Raw genomic sequence first — 17,037 nt, 5'->3', positions numbered from 1 at the left:
GGGGCAGGTAGCCTAGTGGTTAGAGCGTTGGGTGGCAGGTAACCTAGTGGTTAGAGCGTGGGGTGGCAGGTAGCCTAGTGGTTAGAGTGTAGGGGCGGCAGGTAACAAAGTGGTTAGAGCGTGGGGTGGCAGGTAGCCTAGTGGTTAGAGCGTTGGGTGGCAGGTAACCTAGTGGTTAGAGCGTTGGGTGGCAGGTAACCTAGTGGTTAGAGCGTTGGGTGGCAGGTAACCTAGTGGTTAGAGCGTTGGGTGGCAGGTAACCTAGTGGTTAGAGCGTTGGGTGGCAGGTAACCTTGTGGGTAGAGCGTTAGGCGGCAGGTAACCTTGTGGTTAGAGCGTTGGGTGGCAGGTAGCCTAGTGGTTAGAGCGTTGGGTGGCAGGTAGCCTAGTGGTTAGAGCGTTGGGTGGAAGGTAGCCTAGTGGTTAGAGCGTTGGGTGGCAGGTAGCCTAGTGGTTAGAGCGTTGGGTGGCATGTAGCCTAGTGGTTAGAGCGTTGGGTGGCAGGTAGCCTAGTGGTTAGAGCGTTGGGTGACAGGTAACCTAGTGGTTAGAGCGTTGGGTGGCAGGTAACCTAGTGGTTAGAGCGTTGGGTGGCAGGTAACCTAGTGGTTAGAGCGTTGGGTGGCAGGTAACCTAGTGGTTAGAGCGTTGGGTGGCAGGTAACCTAGTGGTTAGAGCGTTGGGTGGCAGGTAACCTAGTGGTTAGAGCGTTGGGTGGCAGGTAACCTAGTGGTTAGAGCGTTGGGTGGCAGGTAGCCTAGTGGTTAGAGCGTTGGGTGGCAGGTAGCCTAGTGGTTAGAGCGTTGGGCGGCAGGTAGCCTAGTGGTTAGAGCGTTGGGTGACAGGTAACCTAGTGGTTAGAGCGTTGGGTGGCAGGTGACCTAGTGGTTAGAGCGTTGGGCGGCAGGTAGCCTAGTGGTTAGAGCGTTGGGCGGCAGGTAGCCTAGTGGTTAGAGCGTTGGTGGCAGGTAATAGTGGTTAGAGCGTTGGGTGGCAGGTAGCCTAGTGGTTAGAGCGTTGGGTGGCAGGTAGCCTAGTGGTTAGAGCGTTGGGCGGCATGTAGCCTAGTGGTTAGAGCGTTGGGTGACAGGTAACCTAGTGGTTAGAGTGTTGGGTGGCAGGCAACCTTGTGGGTAGAGCGTTGGGTGGCGGGTAACCTTGTTGTTGGGTGGCAGGTAACCTTGTGGTTAGAGCGTTGGGCCAGTAACCGAAAGGTCGCTGGATCGTATCCCCGAGCTGACAAGGTAAACATCTGTTCCCCTGTAGGCCGTCATTGTAAATAAGAATTTGTTCTTAACTGACTTGCCTTGTTAAATAAAGCTTACATTCAGGAAATGTTCACACCCATTGACTTTTCCACATTTTGTTGTTTTACAGCCTGAATTTAAAATGGACTAAATTTAGATGTTGTGTCATTGGCACAATGTCAATGTGGAATTATGTTTTTAGAAACATTTACAAATAAATAAAAAATTAAACAGTGAAATGTCTTGAGTCAGTAAGTGCATGTATTCAGCCTCCTTTGTTATGGAAAGCCTAAATAAGTTCAGGAGTAAAAATGTGCTTAACAAGTCACATAAGAAGTTGCATGGACTCATTCTGTGTGCAATAATAGTGTTTAATTCGTATGGATAGGGGGCAGCATTTTCACGTTTGGATGAAAAGCGTGAGTAAACTGCCTCCTACTTAGTCCGAGATGCTAATATATGCATAGTCTTATTAGTATTGGATAGAAAACACTCTGAAGTTTCTAAAACTGTTTGAATTATGTCTGTGAGTATAACAGAACTCATATGGCAGGCAAACTTCCAAACAGGAAGAGGAAATTCTGAGGCTGGTGTTTTTTCTACTCATCGCCTGGTCAAATCCCAGGAAGATATGGATCTGTTTGCACTTCCTACGCCTTCCACTAGATGTCAACAGTCTGTAGAACGTTGAATGAAGCCTCTACTGTGATGTGGGGCCAGATGGGAGGTGTTTCAGTCAGTGGTCTGGCGGAATGCCAGGTCCTGGTCACGCGCATTCCAAACGATATCGTCTTGCTTTCCATAACTTCTAGAGACACAAAGGAATTCTCCGGTTGGAACGTTATTGGATGTTTATGATAACAACATCCTGAAGATTGATTCTCTACTTAGTTTGACCAGTTTATTCGACCTGTAATATAACTTTTTGAAGTTTTCGTCCGAGTTCGCCAGGATCTGCGCGAGCGTTTGGACATGTGTACTAAACGTGCTAGCAAAAGTAACTACTTGGACATAAATAATTGACATTATCGAACAAAACAACAATTTATTGTGGAACTAGGATTCCTGGGAGTGCATTCTGATGAAGATCATCAAAGGTAAGGGAATATTTATGATGTATTTTCGTATTTCTGTTGACTCCAACATGGCGGAGAAATATTGTTTATATCTGAGCGCCGTCTCAGATTATTGCATGGTGTGCTTTTTCCGTAAAGTTTTTTTGAAATCTGACACAGCGGTTGCATTAAGAACAAGTGTATCTTTAATTGTATGTAAAACATGTATCTTTCATCAAAGTGTATGATGAGTATTCCTGTTATTAGATGTGGCTCCCTGCAATTTCTCCGGATATTTTGGAGGCATTTCTGAACATGGCGCCAATGTAAACTAAGATTTTGGGATATAAATATGCACATTATCGAACAAAACATACATGTATTGTGTAACATGATGTCCTATGAGTGTCCTGTGAGTGTCATCTGATGAAGATCATCAAAGGTTAGTTTTATCTCTATTTCTGCTTTTTGTGACTCCTATCTTTGGCTGGGAAAATGGCTTTGTGTTTTTTGGACTTGGCGGTGATCTTACATAATCATATGTTATGTTTTCGCTGTAAAACATTTTTTAAATCGGACACGATGGGTAGATTAACAAGATGTTTATCTTTCATTTGTTGTATTGGACTTGTTAATGTGTGAAAGTTACATATTTCCCAAAAATATTTTAGAATTTCCCGCGCTGCCTTTTCAGCGGAATGTTGTCAGGGGTTCCGCTAGCGGAACGTGTGTCCTAGAAATGTTAATTAACATGATTTTTTGAATGACTACCTCATCTCTGTACCCCACACATACAATTATCTGTAAGGTCCTTCAGTCGAGCAGTGAATTTCAAACACAGATTCAACCACAAAGACCAGGGAGGTTTTACAATGCCTCGTAAAGAAGGGCACCTATTGGTAGATGGGTCAAAATATATAAAGCAGACATTGAATATCCCTTTGATCATGGTGAAGTTATTAATTACACTATGGATGGTGTATCAATACACCCAGCCACTACAATGATACAGTCGTCCTTCCTAACTCAGTTGCCAGAGAGGAAGGAAACCACTCAGGGATTTCACCATGAAGCCAATGATGACTTTAAAACAGTTACAGAGTTTAATGGCTGTGATAGGAGAAAACTGAGGATGGATCAACAACATTGTAGTTACTCCACAATACTAACCTAAATGACAATACTAGCCTGCACAGAATAAAAATATTCCATATCATAAGTCCTGTTTGCAACAAGGCACTAAAGTAATACAGCAACAAAATGTGTCAAAGATTTTTGTACTGAATACAAAGCACCACAACACATCACTGAGTACCGCTTCATATTTTTAAGCATGGTGGTGGCTGCATCATGTTATGGCTATGCCTGTCAACGGCAAGGACTGGGGAGTTTTTTAGGATAAAAAGAAACGGAATTGAGCAAAATCATCGAGGAAAACCTGGTTCAGTCTGTTTTACACCAGACACTGGGAGAGGAAGTCACCTTTCAGCAGGACAATAACATAAAACACAAGGTCAAATATACACTGGAGTTACTTACCAAGACGACATTGAATGTTCCTGAGTGGCCTAGTTACAGTTTTGACTTAAATCGTCTCGACAATCTATGGCAAGACTTGAAGATGGCTGTCTAGCAATGATCAACAACCAACACGACAGAGCTTGAAGAATGTAAAGAAGAATGTTGTGCAAATATTGTACAATCCAGGTGTGTAAAGCTCTTAGAGACTTACCCAGGTGTAATCACTGCCAAAGGTAATTCTAACATGTATTGACTCAGAGGTGTGAAAACTTATGTAAATGAGATATTTCTGTATTTGATTTTCAATTCACTTGCAAAAATGTCTAAAAAACATGTTTTCACTTTGTTTTTATGGGGTACTGTGTGTAGATAGATGAGAACAAATCTGTGTAATCCATTTTTAATTCTGGCTGTATTACAACAAAATGTGGAATAAGTCAAGGGGTATGAACACACTCTTCCTGTGGTCCAAACACAACAAAACAAATGAAATACATAATACACATAAATATACGTAGCACTACATTTACGTGATCATTTATCCATTCAGTAGACACTCCCATCCAGAGAGACCCAGAGCTACTGCATTCATCTCATTCATCCCAACCACATATCACAGTTGTATCCCAACCACATATCACAGTTGTATCCCAACCACATATCACAGTTGTATCCCAACCACATATCACAGTTGTATCCCAACCACATATCACAGTTGTATCCCAACCACATATCACAGTTGTATCACAACCACATATCACAGTTGTATCCCAACCACATATCACAGTTGTATCCCAACCACATATCACAGTTGTATCCCAACCACATATCACAGTTGTATCCCAACCACATATCACAGTTGTATCACAACCACATATCACAGTTGTATCCCAACCACATATCACAGTTGTATCCCAACCACATATCACAGTTGTATCCCAACCACATATCACAGTTGTATCCCAACCACATATCACAGTTGTATCACAACCACATATCACAGTTGTATCAAATACAATTTGTTTTGGTCACATACGCCGAATACAAACAGGTGTTGACTTTACAGTGAAATGATGTCTTACAAGCCCTTAACCAACAGTACGGAGTTAAAAAGAAAGACAAAATAAATCAAAAAAGGAAATAGTAACAAAATAAAACAATAACATGGCTATATACAGGAAGTACCAGTACCTAGTGCAAGGGTACCAGGTAATAACATGGCTATATACAGGAAGTACCAGTACCTAGTGCAAGGGTACCAGGTAATAACATGGCTATATACAGGAAGTACCAGTACCTTGTGCAAGGGTACCAGGTAATAACATGGCTATATACAGGAAGTACCAGTACCTAGTGCAAGGGTACCAGGTAATAACATGGCTATATACAGGAAGTACCAGTACCTAGTGCAAGGGTACCAGGTAATAACATGGCTATATACAGGAAGTACCAGTACCTTGTGCAGGGGTACCAGGTAATAACATGGCTATATACAGGAAGTACCAGTACCTAGTGCAAGGGTACCAGGTAATAACATGGCTATATACAGGAAGTACCAGTACCTTGTGCAGGGGTACCAGGTAATAACATGGCTATATACAGGAAGTACCAGTACCTTGTGCAGGGGTACCAGGTAATAACATGGCTATATACAGGAAGTACCAGTACCTAGTGCAGGGGTACCAGGTAATAACATGGCTATATACAGGAAGTACCAGTACCTTGTGCAGGGGTACCAGGTAATAACATGGCTATATACAGGAAGTACCAATACCTTGTGCAGGGGTACCAGGTAATAACATGGCTATATACAGGAAGTACCAGTACCTTGTGCAGGGGTACCAGGTAATAACATGGCTATATACAGGAAGTACCAGTACCTTGTGCAGGGGTACCAGGTAATAACATGGCTATATACAGGAAGTACCAGTACCTAGTGCAGGGGTACCAGGTAATAACATGGCTATATACAGGAAGTACCAGTACCTTGTGCAGGGGTACCAGGTAATAACATGGCTATATACAGGAAGTACCAGTACCTTGTGCAGGGGTACCAGGTAATAACATGGCTATATACAGGAAGTACCAGTACCTTGTGCAGGGGTACCAGGTAATAACATGGCTATATACAGGAAGTACCAGTACCTTGTGCAGGGGTACCAGGTAATAACATGGCTATATACAGGAAGTACCAGTACCTAGTGCAAGGGTACCAGGTAATAACATGGCTATATACAGGAAGTACCAGTACCTTGTGCAGGGGTACCAGGTAATAACATGGCTATATACAGGAAGTACCAGTACCTAGTGCAAGGGTACCAGGTAATAACATGGCTATATACAGGAAGTACCAGTACCTTGTGCAGGGGTACCAGGTAATAACATGGCTATATACAGGAAGTACCAGTACCTTGTGCAGGGGTACCAGGTAATAACATGGCTATATACAGGAAGTACCAGTACCTAGTGCAGGGGTACCAGGTAATAACATGGCTATATACAGGAAGTACCAGTACCTTGTGCAGGGGTACCAGGTAATAACATGGCTATATACAGGAAGTACCAATACCTTGTGCAGGGGTACCAGGTAATAACATGGCTATATACAGGAAGTACCAGTACCTTGTGCAGGGGTACCAGGTAATAACATGGCTATATACAGGAAGTACCAGTACCTTGTGCAGGGGTACCAGGTAATAACATGGCTATATACAGGAAGTACCAGTACCTTGTGCAGGGGTACCAGGTAATAACATGGCTATATACAGGAAGTACCAGTACCTTGTGCAGGGGTACCAGGTAATAACATGGCTATATACAGGAAGTACCAGTACCTTGTGCAGGGGTACCAGGTAATAACATGGCTATATACAGGAAGTACTAGTACCTACTGCAGGGGTACCAGGTAATAACATGGCTATATACAGGAAGTACCAGTAACGAGTGGATGTGTGTGTGTGTGCGTGTGGTTGTGTGTTTATGTGTTTGGTTGTGTGTGTGTGCGTGTGATTGTGTGTTTATGTGTGTGGTTGTGTGTGTTTATGTGTGTGGTTGTGTGTGTTTATGTGTGTGGTTGTGTGTGTGTTTATGTGTGTGGTTGTGTGTGTTTATGTGTGTGGTTGTGTGTGTGTTTATGTGTGTGGTTGTGTGTGTGTTTATGTGTTTGTGTGTGGACACCTACACCACCCGATGTCACAGGAAGGCCATAAAGATCATCAAGGACAACAACCACCTGAGCCACTGCCTGTTCACCCCGCTATCATCCAGAAGGCGACGTCAGTACAGGTGCATCAAAGCAGGGACCGAGAGACTGAAAAACAGCTTCTATCTCAAGGCCATCAGACTGTTAAACAGCCATCACTAGCATTGAGTGGCTGCTGCCAACATACTGACTCAACTCCAGCCACTTTAATAATGGGAATTTATGGAAATTATGTAAAAATGTACCACTAGCCACTTTAATAATAAACAATTACTAGCCACTGTAAACAATGCCACTTTATATAATGTTTACATACCCTACATTACTCATCTCATATGTATATACTGTACTCTATACCATCTACTGCATCTTGCCTATGCCACACGGCCATCGCTCATCCATATATTTATATGTACATATTCTTATTCATCCCTTTACAATTGTGTGTATAAGGTAGTTGTTGTGAAATTGTTGCTTGTTAGATATTACTGCACGGTTGGAACTAGAAGCACAAGCATTTCGCTACACTCACATTAACATCTGCTAACCATGTTTGATTTGATTGATTTGATTTGTGTGGTTGTGTTTGTGTTTATGTGTGTATGTGTGTGTGTGTGTGTGTATGTGTGTGTGTATGTGTTTATGTGTGTATGTGTGTGTGTGTGTGTGTGTGTGTGTGTGTGTGTGTGTGTGTGTGTGTGTGTGTGTGTGTGTGTGTGTGTGTGTTTATGTGTTTATGTGTGTGTGTGTGTATGTGTGTGTGTGTGGTTGTGTGTGTGTGTGTGTGTCATGTTTGTATGGTGTATTATCATGGTCATGTTGCCAACCTGTCTGTCAATCCCAGAGCTCGTCTAGCAGCCTGAGAGAAAACAGTCTAGACGTCTGTTTACCCCTTGGTTAGTTCTGAATATAATCAACAGCATATTGTGCAAAACCACAAGTACGGTTTAGGATTACCCTGGAGGATATCTGTTGATCCAATGGCTGTCGTACTGAACAAGCATGGAGCTTTATGAAGCATTCTTAATGCAGACTCTCCATCCCTCTCTCCTTCCCTCTCTCCCTCCCTCTCATTCTCTCCCTCTGTGTATCTCAGCTCTTCCCTCTCTCCCTCCCTCTCTCCCTCTGTGTATCTCAGCTCCTTCCATCTGTCTCCCTCCCTCTCATTCTCTCCCTCTCCCTCTGTGTATCTCAGCTCCTTCCATCTGTCTCCCTCTCTCCCTCCTTCCCTCTCTCCCTCGCTCTCATTCTCTCCCTCTATGTATCTCAGCTCTTTCCCTCTCCCTCCCTCTCTCCTTCCCTTATTCTCTAGGTCTATCTCTCCTTCCTTCCCTCTTTCCCTATATCCTTCCTTCTCTTTCTCCTTCCCTCTAACTCTAGGTGTATCCATACCTCCGTCTCTCCTTCCCTCTATCCCTTCTTCCCTCTCTCTTTCCCTCTATCTCTAGGCGTATCCCTACTTCTCTCTCTCCTTCCCTCTATCTCTCCTTCCCTCTATCTCTAGGTGTATCTCTCCTTCTCTCTCTCCTTCCCTCTATCTCTCCTTCCCTCTATCTCTAGGTGTATCTCTCCTTCCCTCTCTCCTTCCCCCTATCTCTAGGTGTATCCATCCTTCCCTCTCTCCTTCCCTCTATCTCTAGGTGTATCCATCCTTCCCTCTCTCCTTCCCTCTATCCCTAGATGTATCCATCCTTCCCTCTCTCCTTCCCTCTATCCCTCGGTGTATCCCTCCTTCCCTCCCTCCTTCCCTCTATCCCTCGGTGTATCCATCCTTCCCTCTCTCCTTCCCTCTATCCCTCGGTGTATCCCTCCTTCCCTCCCTCCTTCCCTCTATCCCTCGGTGTATCCATCCTTCCCTCTCTCCTTCCCTCTATCCCTCGGTGTATCCCTCCTTCCCTCCCTCCTTCCCTCTATCCCTAGGTGTATCCATCCTTCCCTCTCTCCTTCCCTCTATCCCTCGGTGTATCCCTCCTTCCCTCCCTCCTTCCCTCTATCCCTAGGTGTATCCATCCTTCCCTCTCTCCTTCCCTCTATCCCTCGGTGTATCTCTCCTTCCCTCTCCTTCCCTCTATCTCTAGGTGTATCCCTCCTTCCCTCCCTCCTTCTCTCTCTCCTTCCCTCTATCCCTAGGTGTATCCCTCCTTCTCTCTCTCCTTCCCTCTCTCCTTCCCTCTCTCTTTAGGTGTATCTCTCCTTCCCTCCCTCATTCTCTCTCCTTCCCTCTCTCCTTCCCTCTCACTCTAGGTGTATCTCTCCTTCTCTCCCTCCTTCTCTCTCTCCTTCCCTCTCTCCTTCCCTCTCTCTCTAGGTGTATCTCTCCTTCTCTCCCTCCTTCTCTCTCTCCTTCCCTCTCTCCTTCCCTCTCTCTCTAGGTGTATCTCTCCTTCTCTCCCTCCTTCTCTCCCTCCTTCCCTCTCTCCTTCCCTCTCTCTAGGTGTATCTCTCCTTCCCTCCCTCCTTCTCTCCCTCCTTCCCTCTCTCCTTCCCTCTCTCTCTAGGTGTATCTCTCCTCCCCCTGTAAGATCATGTAGCTGCAGCAGCTGGCATCAATATGGACTCTGTTGTTTCTTCTGCAGTTTTAGACCAGAACTGGAAACATTCATAGAGATAATCAGTTTTGAGAGAAACAGAGATTGTTTACAGAAGATCACGACTGTTGGATACACAGTAATCAGTGTGGTTGGGGGTAGAGGGTGACGGCACAGCGGAGGGGGAGAGGGGCTGTGTCTGGAGGATCCTTGGTGTATTCCATGGTCTTCAACCTTCCTCAGAGTCTAACAGGGTTGCGTCCCAAATGGCACCCTATACAGTGCGCTACTTTTGACCGGAGGCCATACAAAAGTAGTGCACTATATAGGGAATAGGGTCCCATTTGGGACGCATGTCCAGAATCTCGCCGTGATGTCATCACAGATAGTCGTCTGTGAGAATACCTTCTTCCACTCCTCCTCTTCTCCTCCCCTCCTCTTCTCCTCCCCTCCTCTTCTCCTTCCCTCTTCTCTTCTCCTCCCCTCCTCTTCTCCTCCCCTCTCCTCTTCTCCTTCCCTCTCCTCTTCTCCTCCCCTCTCCTCTTCTCCTTCCCTCTTCTCTTCTCCTTCCCTCTCCTCTTCTCCTCCCCTCTCCTCTTCTCCTTCCCTCTTCTCTTCTCCTCCCCTCTCCTCTTCTCCTCCCCTCTCCTCTTCTCCTTCCCTCTCCTCTTCTCCTCCCCTCTCCTCTTCTCCTCCCCTCTCCTCTTCTCTTCTCCTCTCCTCTTCTCCTTCCCTCTCCTCTTCTCCTTCCCTCTCCTCTTCTCCTCCCCTCTCCTCTTCTCCTCCCCTCTCCTCTTCTCCTTCCCTCTCCTCTCCTCTTCTCCTCTCCTCTTCTACTTCCCTCTCCTCTTCTCCTTCCCTCTCCTCTTCTCCTCCCCTCTCCTCTTCTCCTTCCCTCTCCTCTTCTCCTTCCCTCTCCTCTTCTCCTCCCCTCTCCTCTCCTCTTCTCCTCTCCTCTTCTCCTTCCCTCTCCTCTTCTCCTCCCCTCTCCTCTTCTCCTTCCCTCTTCTCTTCTCCTCCCCTCTCCTCTTCTCCTCCCCTCTCCTCTTCTCCTCTCCTCTTCTCCTCCCCTCTCCTCTTCTCCTTCCCTCTCCTCTTCTCCTCCCCTCTCCTCTTCTCCTCCCCTCTCCTCTTCTCCTTCCCTCTCCTCTTCTCCTTCCCTCTCCTCTTCTCCTCCCCTCTCCTCTCCTCCTCCCCTCTCCTCTCCTCTTCTCCTCTCCTCTTCTCCTCCCCTCTCCTCTCCTCTCCTCTTCTCTTCTCCTCTCCTCTTCTCCTTCCCTCTCCTCTTCTCCTTCCCTCTCCTCTTCTCCTTCCCTCTCCTCTTCTCCTCCCCTCTCCTCTCCTCTTCTCCTCTCCTCTTCTCCTCCCCTCTCCTCTTCTCCTTCCCTCTCCTCTTCTCCTCCCCTCTCCTCTTCTCCTCTCCTCTTCTCCTCCCCTCTCCTCTTCTTCTCCCCTCCCCTCTCCTCTTCTCCTTCCCTCTTCTCTTCTCCTCCCCTTTTCTCTTCTCCTCCCCTCTCCTCTTCTCCTTCCCTCTCCTCTTCTCCTCTCCTCTTCTCCTCCCCTCTCCTCTTCTTCTCCCCTCCCCTCTCCTCTTCTCCTTCCCTCTTCTCTTCTCCTCCCCTTTTCTCTTCTCCTCCCCTCTCCTCTTCTCCTTCCCTCTTCTCTTCTCCTCCCCTTTTCTCTTCTCCTCCCCTCTCCTCTTCTCCTTCCCTCTTCTCTTCTCTTCCCCTCTTCTGTAGATTAATGAAGTGACTGTGGTGTAATCAGGAAGGATACCTGTGATGTCACCAGGAAGGTTACCTGTGGTGTAACCAGGAAGGATACCTGTGGTGTAACCAGGGAGTATACCTGTGGTGTAACCAGGAAGGATACCTGTGAGTAACCAGGAAGGATACCTGTGAGTAACCAGGAAGGATACCTGTGGTGTAACCAAGAAGGATACCTGTGAGTAACCAGGAAGGATACCTGTGGTGTAACCAGGCAGGATACCTGTGGTGTAACCAGGAAGGATACCTGTGGTGTAACCAGGAAGGATACCTATGGTGTAACCAGGAAGGATACCTGGGGTGTAACCAGGAAGGATACCTGTGGTGTAACCAGGCAGGATACCTGTGGTGTAACCAGGAAGGATACCTGTGGTGTAACCAGGAAGGATACCTATGGTGTAACCAGTAAGGATACCTGTGGTGTAACCAGGCAGGATACCTGTGGTGTAACCAGGAAGGATACCTGTGGTGTAACCAGGAAGGATACCTGTGGTGTAACCAGGAAGGATACCTGTGGTGTAACCAGGAAGGATACCTGTGGTGTAACCAGGAAGGACACCTGTGGTGTAACCAAGAAGGATACCTGTGGTGTCACCAAGAAGAATACCTGTGGTGTAACCAAGAAGAATACCTGTGGTGTAACCAAGAAGGATACCTGTTTTGTAACCAGGCAGGATACCTGTGGTGTAACCAGGAAGGATACATGTGGTGTAACCAAGAAGAATACCTGTGGTGTAACCAAGAAGAATACCTGTGGTGTAACCAAGAAGGATACCTGTTTTGTAACCAGGCAGGATACCTGTGGTGTAACCAAGAAGAATACCTGTGGTGTAACCAAGAAGGATACCTGTTTTGTAACCAGGCAGGATACCTGTGGTGTAACCAGGAAGGATACCTGTGGTGTAACCAGGAAGAATACCTGTGGTGTAACCAGGAAGGATACCTGTGGTGTAACCAGGAAGGATACCTGGGGTGTAACCAGGAAGGATACCTGGGGTGTAACCAGGAAGGATACCTGTGGTGTAACCAAGAAGGATACCTGTTTTGTAACCAGGCAGGATACCTGTGGTGTAACCAGGAAGGATACCTGTGGTGTAACCAGGGAGTATACCTGTGGTGTAACCAGTAAGGATACCTGTGGTGTAACCAGGAAGGACACCTGTGGTGTAACCAAGAAGGATACCTGTTTTGTAACCAGGCAGGATACCTGTGGTGTAACCAGGAAGGATACCTGTGGTGTAACCAGGGAGTATACCTGTGGTGTAACCAGTAAGGATACCTGTGGTGTAACCAGGAAGGACACCTGTGGTGTAACCAAGAAGGATACCTGTTTTGTAACCAGGCAGGATACCTGTGGTGTAACCAGGAAGGATACCTGTGGTGTAACCAGGAAGAACACCTGGGGTGTAACCAGGAAGGATACCTGGGGTGTAACCAGGAAGGATACCTGTGGTGTAACCAGGCATGATACCTGGGGTGTAACCAGGAAGGATACCTGGGGTGTAACCAAGAAGGATACCTGTTTTGTAACCAGGCAGGATACCTGTGGTGTAACCAGGAAGGATACATGTGGTGTAACCAGGAAGGATACCTGTGGTGTAACCAGGAAGGATACCTGTGGTGTAACCAGGCAGGATACCTGGGGTGTAAGCAGGAAGGATACCTGGGGTGTAACCAAGAAGGATACCTGTTTTGTAACCAGGCAGGATACCTGTGGTGTAACCAGGAAGAACACCTGGGGTGTAACTAGGAAGGATACCTGGGGTGTAACCAGGAAGGATACCTGTGGTGTAACCAGGCAGGATACCTGGGGTGTAAGCAGGAAGGATACCTGGGGTGTAACCAGGAAGGATACCTGGGGTGTAACCAGGCAGGATACCTGGGATGTAACCAGGAAGGATACCTGGGGTGTAAGCAGGAAGGATACCTGGGGTGTAACCAGGCAGGATACCTTTGGTGTAACCAGGAAGGATACCTGGGGTGTAACCAGGAAGGATACCTGGGGTGTAACCAGGAAGGATACCTGTGGTGTAACCAGGAAGGATACCTGGGGTGTAACCAGGCAGGATACCTGTGGTGTAACCAGGAAGGATACCTGTGGTGTAACCAGGAAGGATACCTGTGGTGTAACCAGGAAGGATACCTGGGGTGTAACCAGGAAGGATACCTGTGGTGTCACCAAGAAGGATACCTGGGGTGTAACCAGGAAGGATACCTGGGGTGTAAGCAGGAAGGATACCTGGGGTGTAACCAGGAAGGATACCTGGGGTGTAACCAGGAAGGATACCTGGGGTGTAACCAGGAAGAACACCTGGGGTGTAACCAGGAAGGATACCTGGGGTGTAAGCAGGAAGGATACCTGGGGTGTAACCAGGAAGGATACCTGGGGTGTAACCAGGAAGGATACCTGGGGTGTAAGCAGGAAGGATACCTGTCATCCACGTGATGAGTAAAAAACCCAGCGCTGTGTGTGTGTTGGGGGAGCGGTTATGTGTGGGGGGGAGGGGCTGTGTGTAGGGGGAGGGGTTGTGTGTGGGGGGGAGGGGCTGTGTGTAGGGGGAGGGGTTGTGTGAAGGGGGAGGGGTTGGAGTGTGTGTGTTTCTACATTTTGTTAGTCCCCACAAGATCAAATGCTATTTCTAGGGGGTTAGGGTTAGAATTAGTGTTAGGGTTAGAATTAGGGTTAAGGTTAGAATTAGGGTTAAGGTTAGAATTAGGGTTAAGGTTAGATTTAGGGTTGGGAGTTAGGTTAGGGTTAAGGTTAGAATTAGGGTTAAGGTTAGATTTAGGGTTGGGAGTTAGGTTAGGGTTAAGGTTAGGATTAGGGTTAGGTTTTAGTGTTAAGGTTAAGGTTAAGGGTTAAGGGTTAGGAGTAGGGGTTAGGGAAAATAAGATTTTGAGTGGTTTGTGCGTCCCCATAAGGTTAGTTAAACAAGACTATGTGTGCGTGTGCGTGTGCATAGAGACATATGGGTTTGATGGTTAATTGGGGAGGGGTTCCCCTCATAAATCCTAGTAACGTTGGCACAGAACCCTCAGAACCTTTGGAATGTCAGAACGTCATTAGCAGAACATCAGAACCCTGTGAACTTTCCTATCAGTCTCTCACATCTCTCTCTGCAGGACATCATAGTGGAACATTGGAGAACAGAACATATGGTTGGAATTTGAACCCTGAGGTCCCTGACGAGGTCAGGTGCTGGCTGCCTGGGCAAACGATCTAAGAGCAGGTTTCTGAACAGAATAAGATCTGTGTTGGAGATAAATAGATGAAGGTCTGTGCTCAGTGTGTTTGGAGATAGATAGATGGAAGGTCTGTGTCCAGTGTGTTTGGAGATAGGTAGATCAAATCAAATCAAATCAAATGTATTTATATAGCCCTTCTTACATCAGCTGATATCTCAAAGTGCTGTACAGAAACCCAGCCTAAAACCCCAAACAGCAAGCAATGCAGGTGTAGAACCACGGTGGCTAGGAAAAACTCCCTAGAAAGGCCAGAACCTAGGAAGAAACCTAGAGAGGAACCAGGCTATGAGGGGTGACCAGTCCTCTTCTGGCTGTGCCGGGTGGAGATTATAACAGAACATGGCCAAGATGTTCAAATGTTCATAGATGACCAGCATTGTCAAATAATAATAATCACAGTAGTTGTCGAGGGTGCAGCAAGTCAGCACCTCAGGAGTAAATGTCAGTTGGCTTATCATAGCCGATCATTAAGAGTATTTCTACCACTCCTGCGGTCTCTAGGGAGTTGAAAACAGCAGGTCTGGGACAGGTAGCACGTCCGGTGAACAGGTCAGGGTTCCATAGCTGCAGGCAGAACAGTTGAAACTGGAGTAGCAGCACGGCCAGGTGGACTGGGGAAAGCAAGGAGTCATCATGCCAGGTAGTCCTGAGGCATGGTCCTAGGGCTCAGGTCCTCCGAGAGAGAGAAAGAAAGAGAGAAAGAGAGAATTAGAGAGAGTATACTTAAATTTACACAGGACACCTGATAAGACAGGAGAAGTACTCCAGATATAACAGACTGATCTAGCCCCCCGACACATAAACTACTGCAGCATAAATACTGGAGGCTGAGACAGGAGGTATCATCGGATGGGGACACTGTGGCCCCATCCGATGATACCCCCGGACAAGGCCAAACAGGCAGGATATAACCCCACCCACTTTGCCAAAGCACAGCCCCCACACCACTAGAGGGATATCTTCAACCACCAATTTACCATCCTGAGACAAGGCCGAGTATAGCCCACAAAGATCTCCGCCACGGCACAACCCAAGGGGGGGCGCCAACCCAGACAGGAATATCACGTCAGTGACTCAACCCACTCAAGTGACGCACCCCTCCTAGGGACGGCATGGAAGAGCACCAGTAAGCCAGTGACTCAGCCCCTGTAATAGGGTTAGAGGCAGAGAATCCCAGTGGAGAGAGGGGAACCGGCCAGGCAGAGACAGCAAGGGCGGTTCGTTGCTCCAGAGCCTTTCCGTTCACCTTCACACTCCTGGGCCAGACTACACTCAATCATATGACCCACTGAAGAGATAAGTCTTCAGTAAAGACTTAAAAGGTTGAGACTGAGTCTGCGTCTCTCACATGAGTAGGCACACCATTCCATAACAATGGAGCTCTATAGGAGAAAGCCCTGCCTCCAGCTGTTTGCTTAGAAATTCTAGGGACAAGTAGGAGGCCTGCGTCTTGTGACCGTAGCGTACGTGTAGGTATGTACGGCAGGACCAAATCGGAAAGATAGGTAGGAGCAAGCCCATGTAATGCTTTGTAGGTTAGCAGTAAAACCTTGAAATCAGCCCTTGCCTTAACAGGAAGCCAGTGTAGGGAGGCTAGCACTGGAGTAATATGATCAAATGTTTTGGTTCTAGTCAAGATTCTAGCACTAACTGAAGTTTATTTAGTGCTTTATCCGGGTAGCCGGAAAGTAGAGCATTGCAGTAGTCTGACCTAGAAGTAACAAAAGCATGGATTAATTTTTCTGCATAATTTTTGGACAGAAAGTTTCTGATTTTTGCAATGTTACGTAGATGGAAAAAATCTGTCCTTGAAACAGTCTTGATATGTTCGTCAAAAGAGAGATCAGGGTCCAGAGTAACGCCGAGGTCCTTCACAGTTTTATTTGAGACGACTGTACAACCATCAAGATTAATTGTCAGATTCAACAGGAGATCTCTTTGTTTCTTGGGACCTAGAACAAGCATCTCTGTTTTGTGCCCAGTGTGTTGGAGATAGATGGAAGGTCTGTGCTCAGTGTGGTTGGAGATAGATGGAAGGTCTGTGCTCAGTGTGGTTGGAGACAGATAGATGGAAGGTCTGTGCTCAGTGTGGTTGGAGACAGATAGATGGAAGGTCTGTGCCCAGTGTGGTTGGAGACAGATAGTTGGAAGGTCTGTACCCAGTGTGTTGGAGACAGATAGATGGAAGGTCTGTACCCAGTGTGTTGGAGACAGATAGATGGAAGGTCTGTGCCCAGTGTGTTGGAGATAGATAGATGGAAGGTCTGTGCCCAGTGTGTTGGAGATAGATAGATGGAAGGTCTGTGCTCAGTGTGTTTGGAGATAGATAGATAGATGGAAGGTCTGTGCCCAGTGTGTTTGGAGATAGATAGATGGAAGGTCTGTGCCCAGTGTGTTGGAGATAGATGGAAGGTCTGTGCTCAGTGTGGTTGGAGACAGATAGATGGAAGGTCTGTGCTCAGTGTGGTTGGA

At 46.8% G+C, this 17,037-nt stretch overlaps 1 protein-coding gene across 1 annotated transcript; it reads right to left on the bottom strand.

The window, feature by feature from the left end:
- Positions 1–11,329: 11,329 nt before the first annotated feature.
- On the bottom strand, positions 11,330–13,757 carry LOC120037792 (elastin-like; the record flags this gene model as incomplete). Its single annotated transcript, XM_038983764.1, has 3 exons — positions 12,191–13,757; positions 11,519–11,878; positions 11,330–11,425 (listed from the first exon to the last, which is right to left on the bottom strand). Coding segments are annotated over exons 1-3 (2,023 nt in total), but the record flags the coding sequence as incomplete, so codon positions are not given.
- Between the last annotated feature and the right edge of the window lie 3,280 nt (positions 13,758–17,037).

The sequence above is a fragment of the Salvelinus namaycush genome, unplaced genomic scaffold, assembly GCF_016432855.1.
Source record: "Salvelinus namaycush isolate Seneca unplaced genomic scaffold, SaNama_1.0 Scaffold1872, whole genome shotgun sequence".
NCBI lineage: Eukaryota > Metazoa > Chordata > Actinopteri > Salmoniformes > Salmonidae > Salvelinus > Salvelinus namaycush.
Note: the sequence above shows the minus strand (reverse complement) of the source record. Positions and strands in the feature narration are given on the sequence as shown.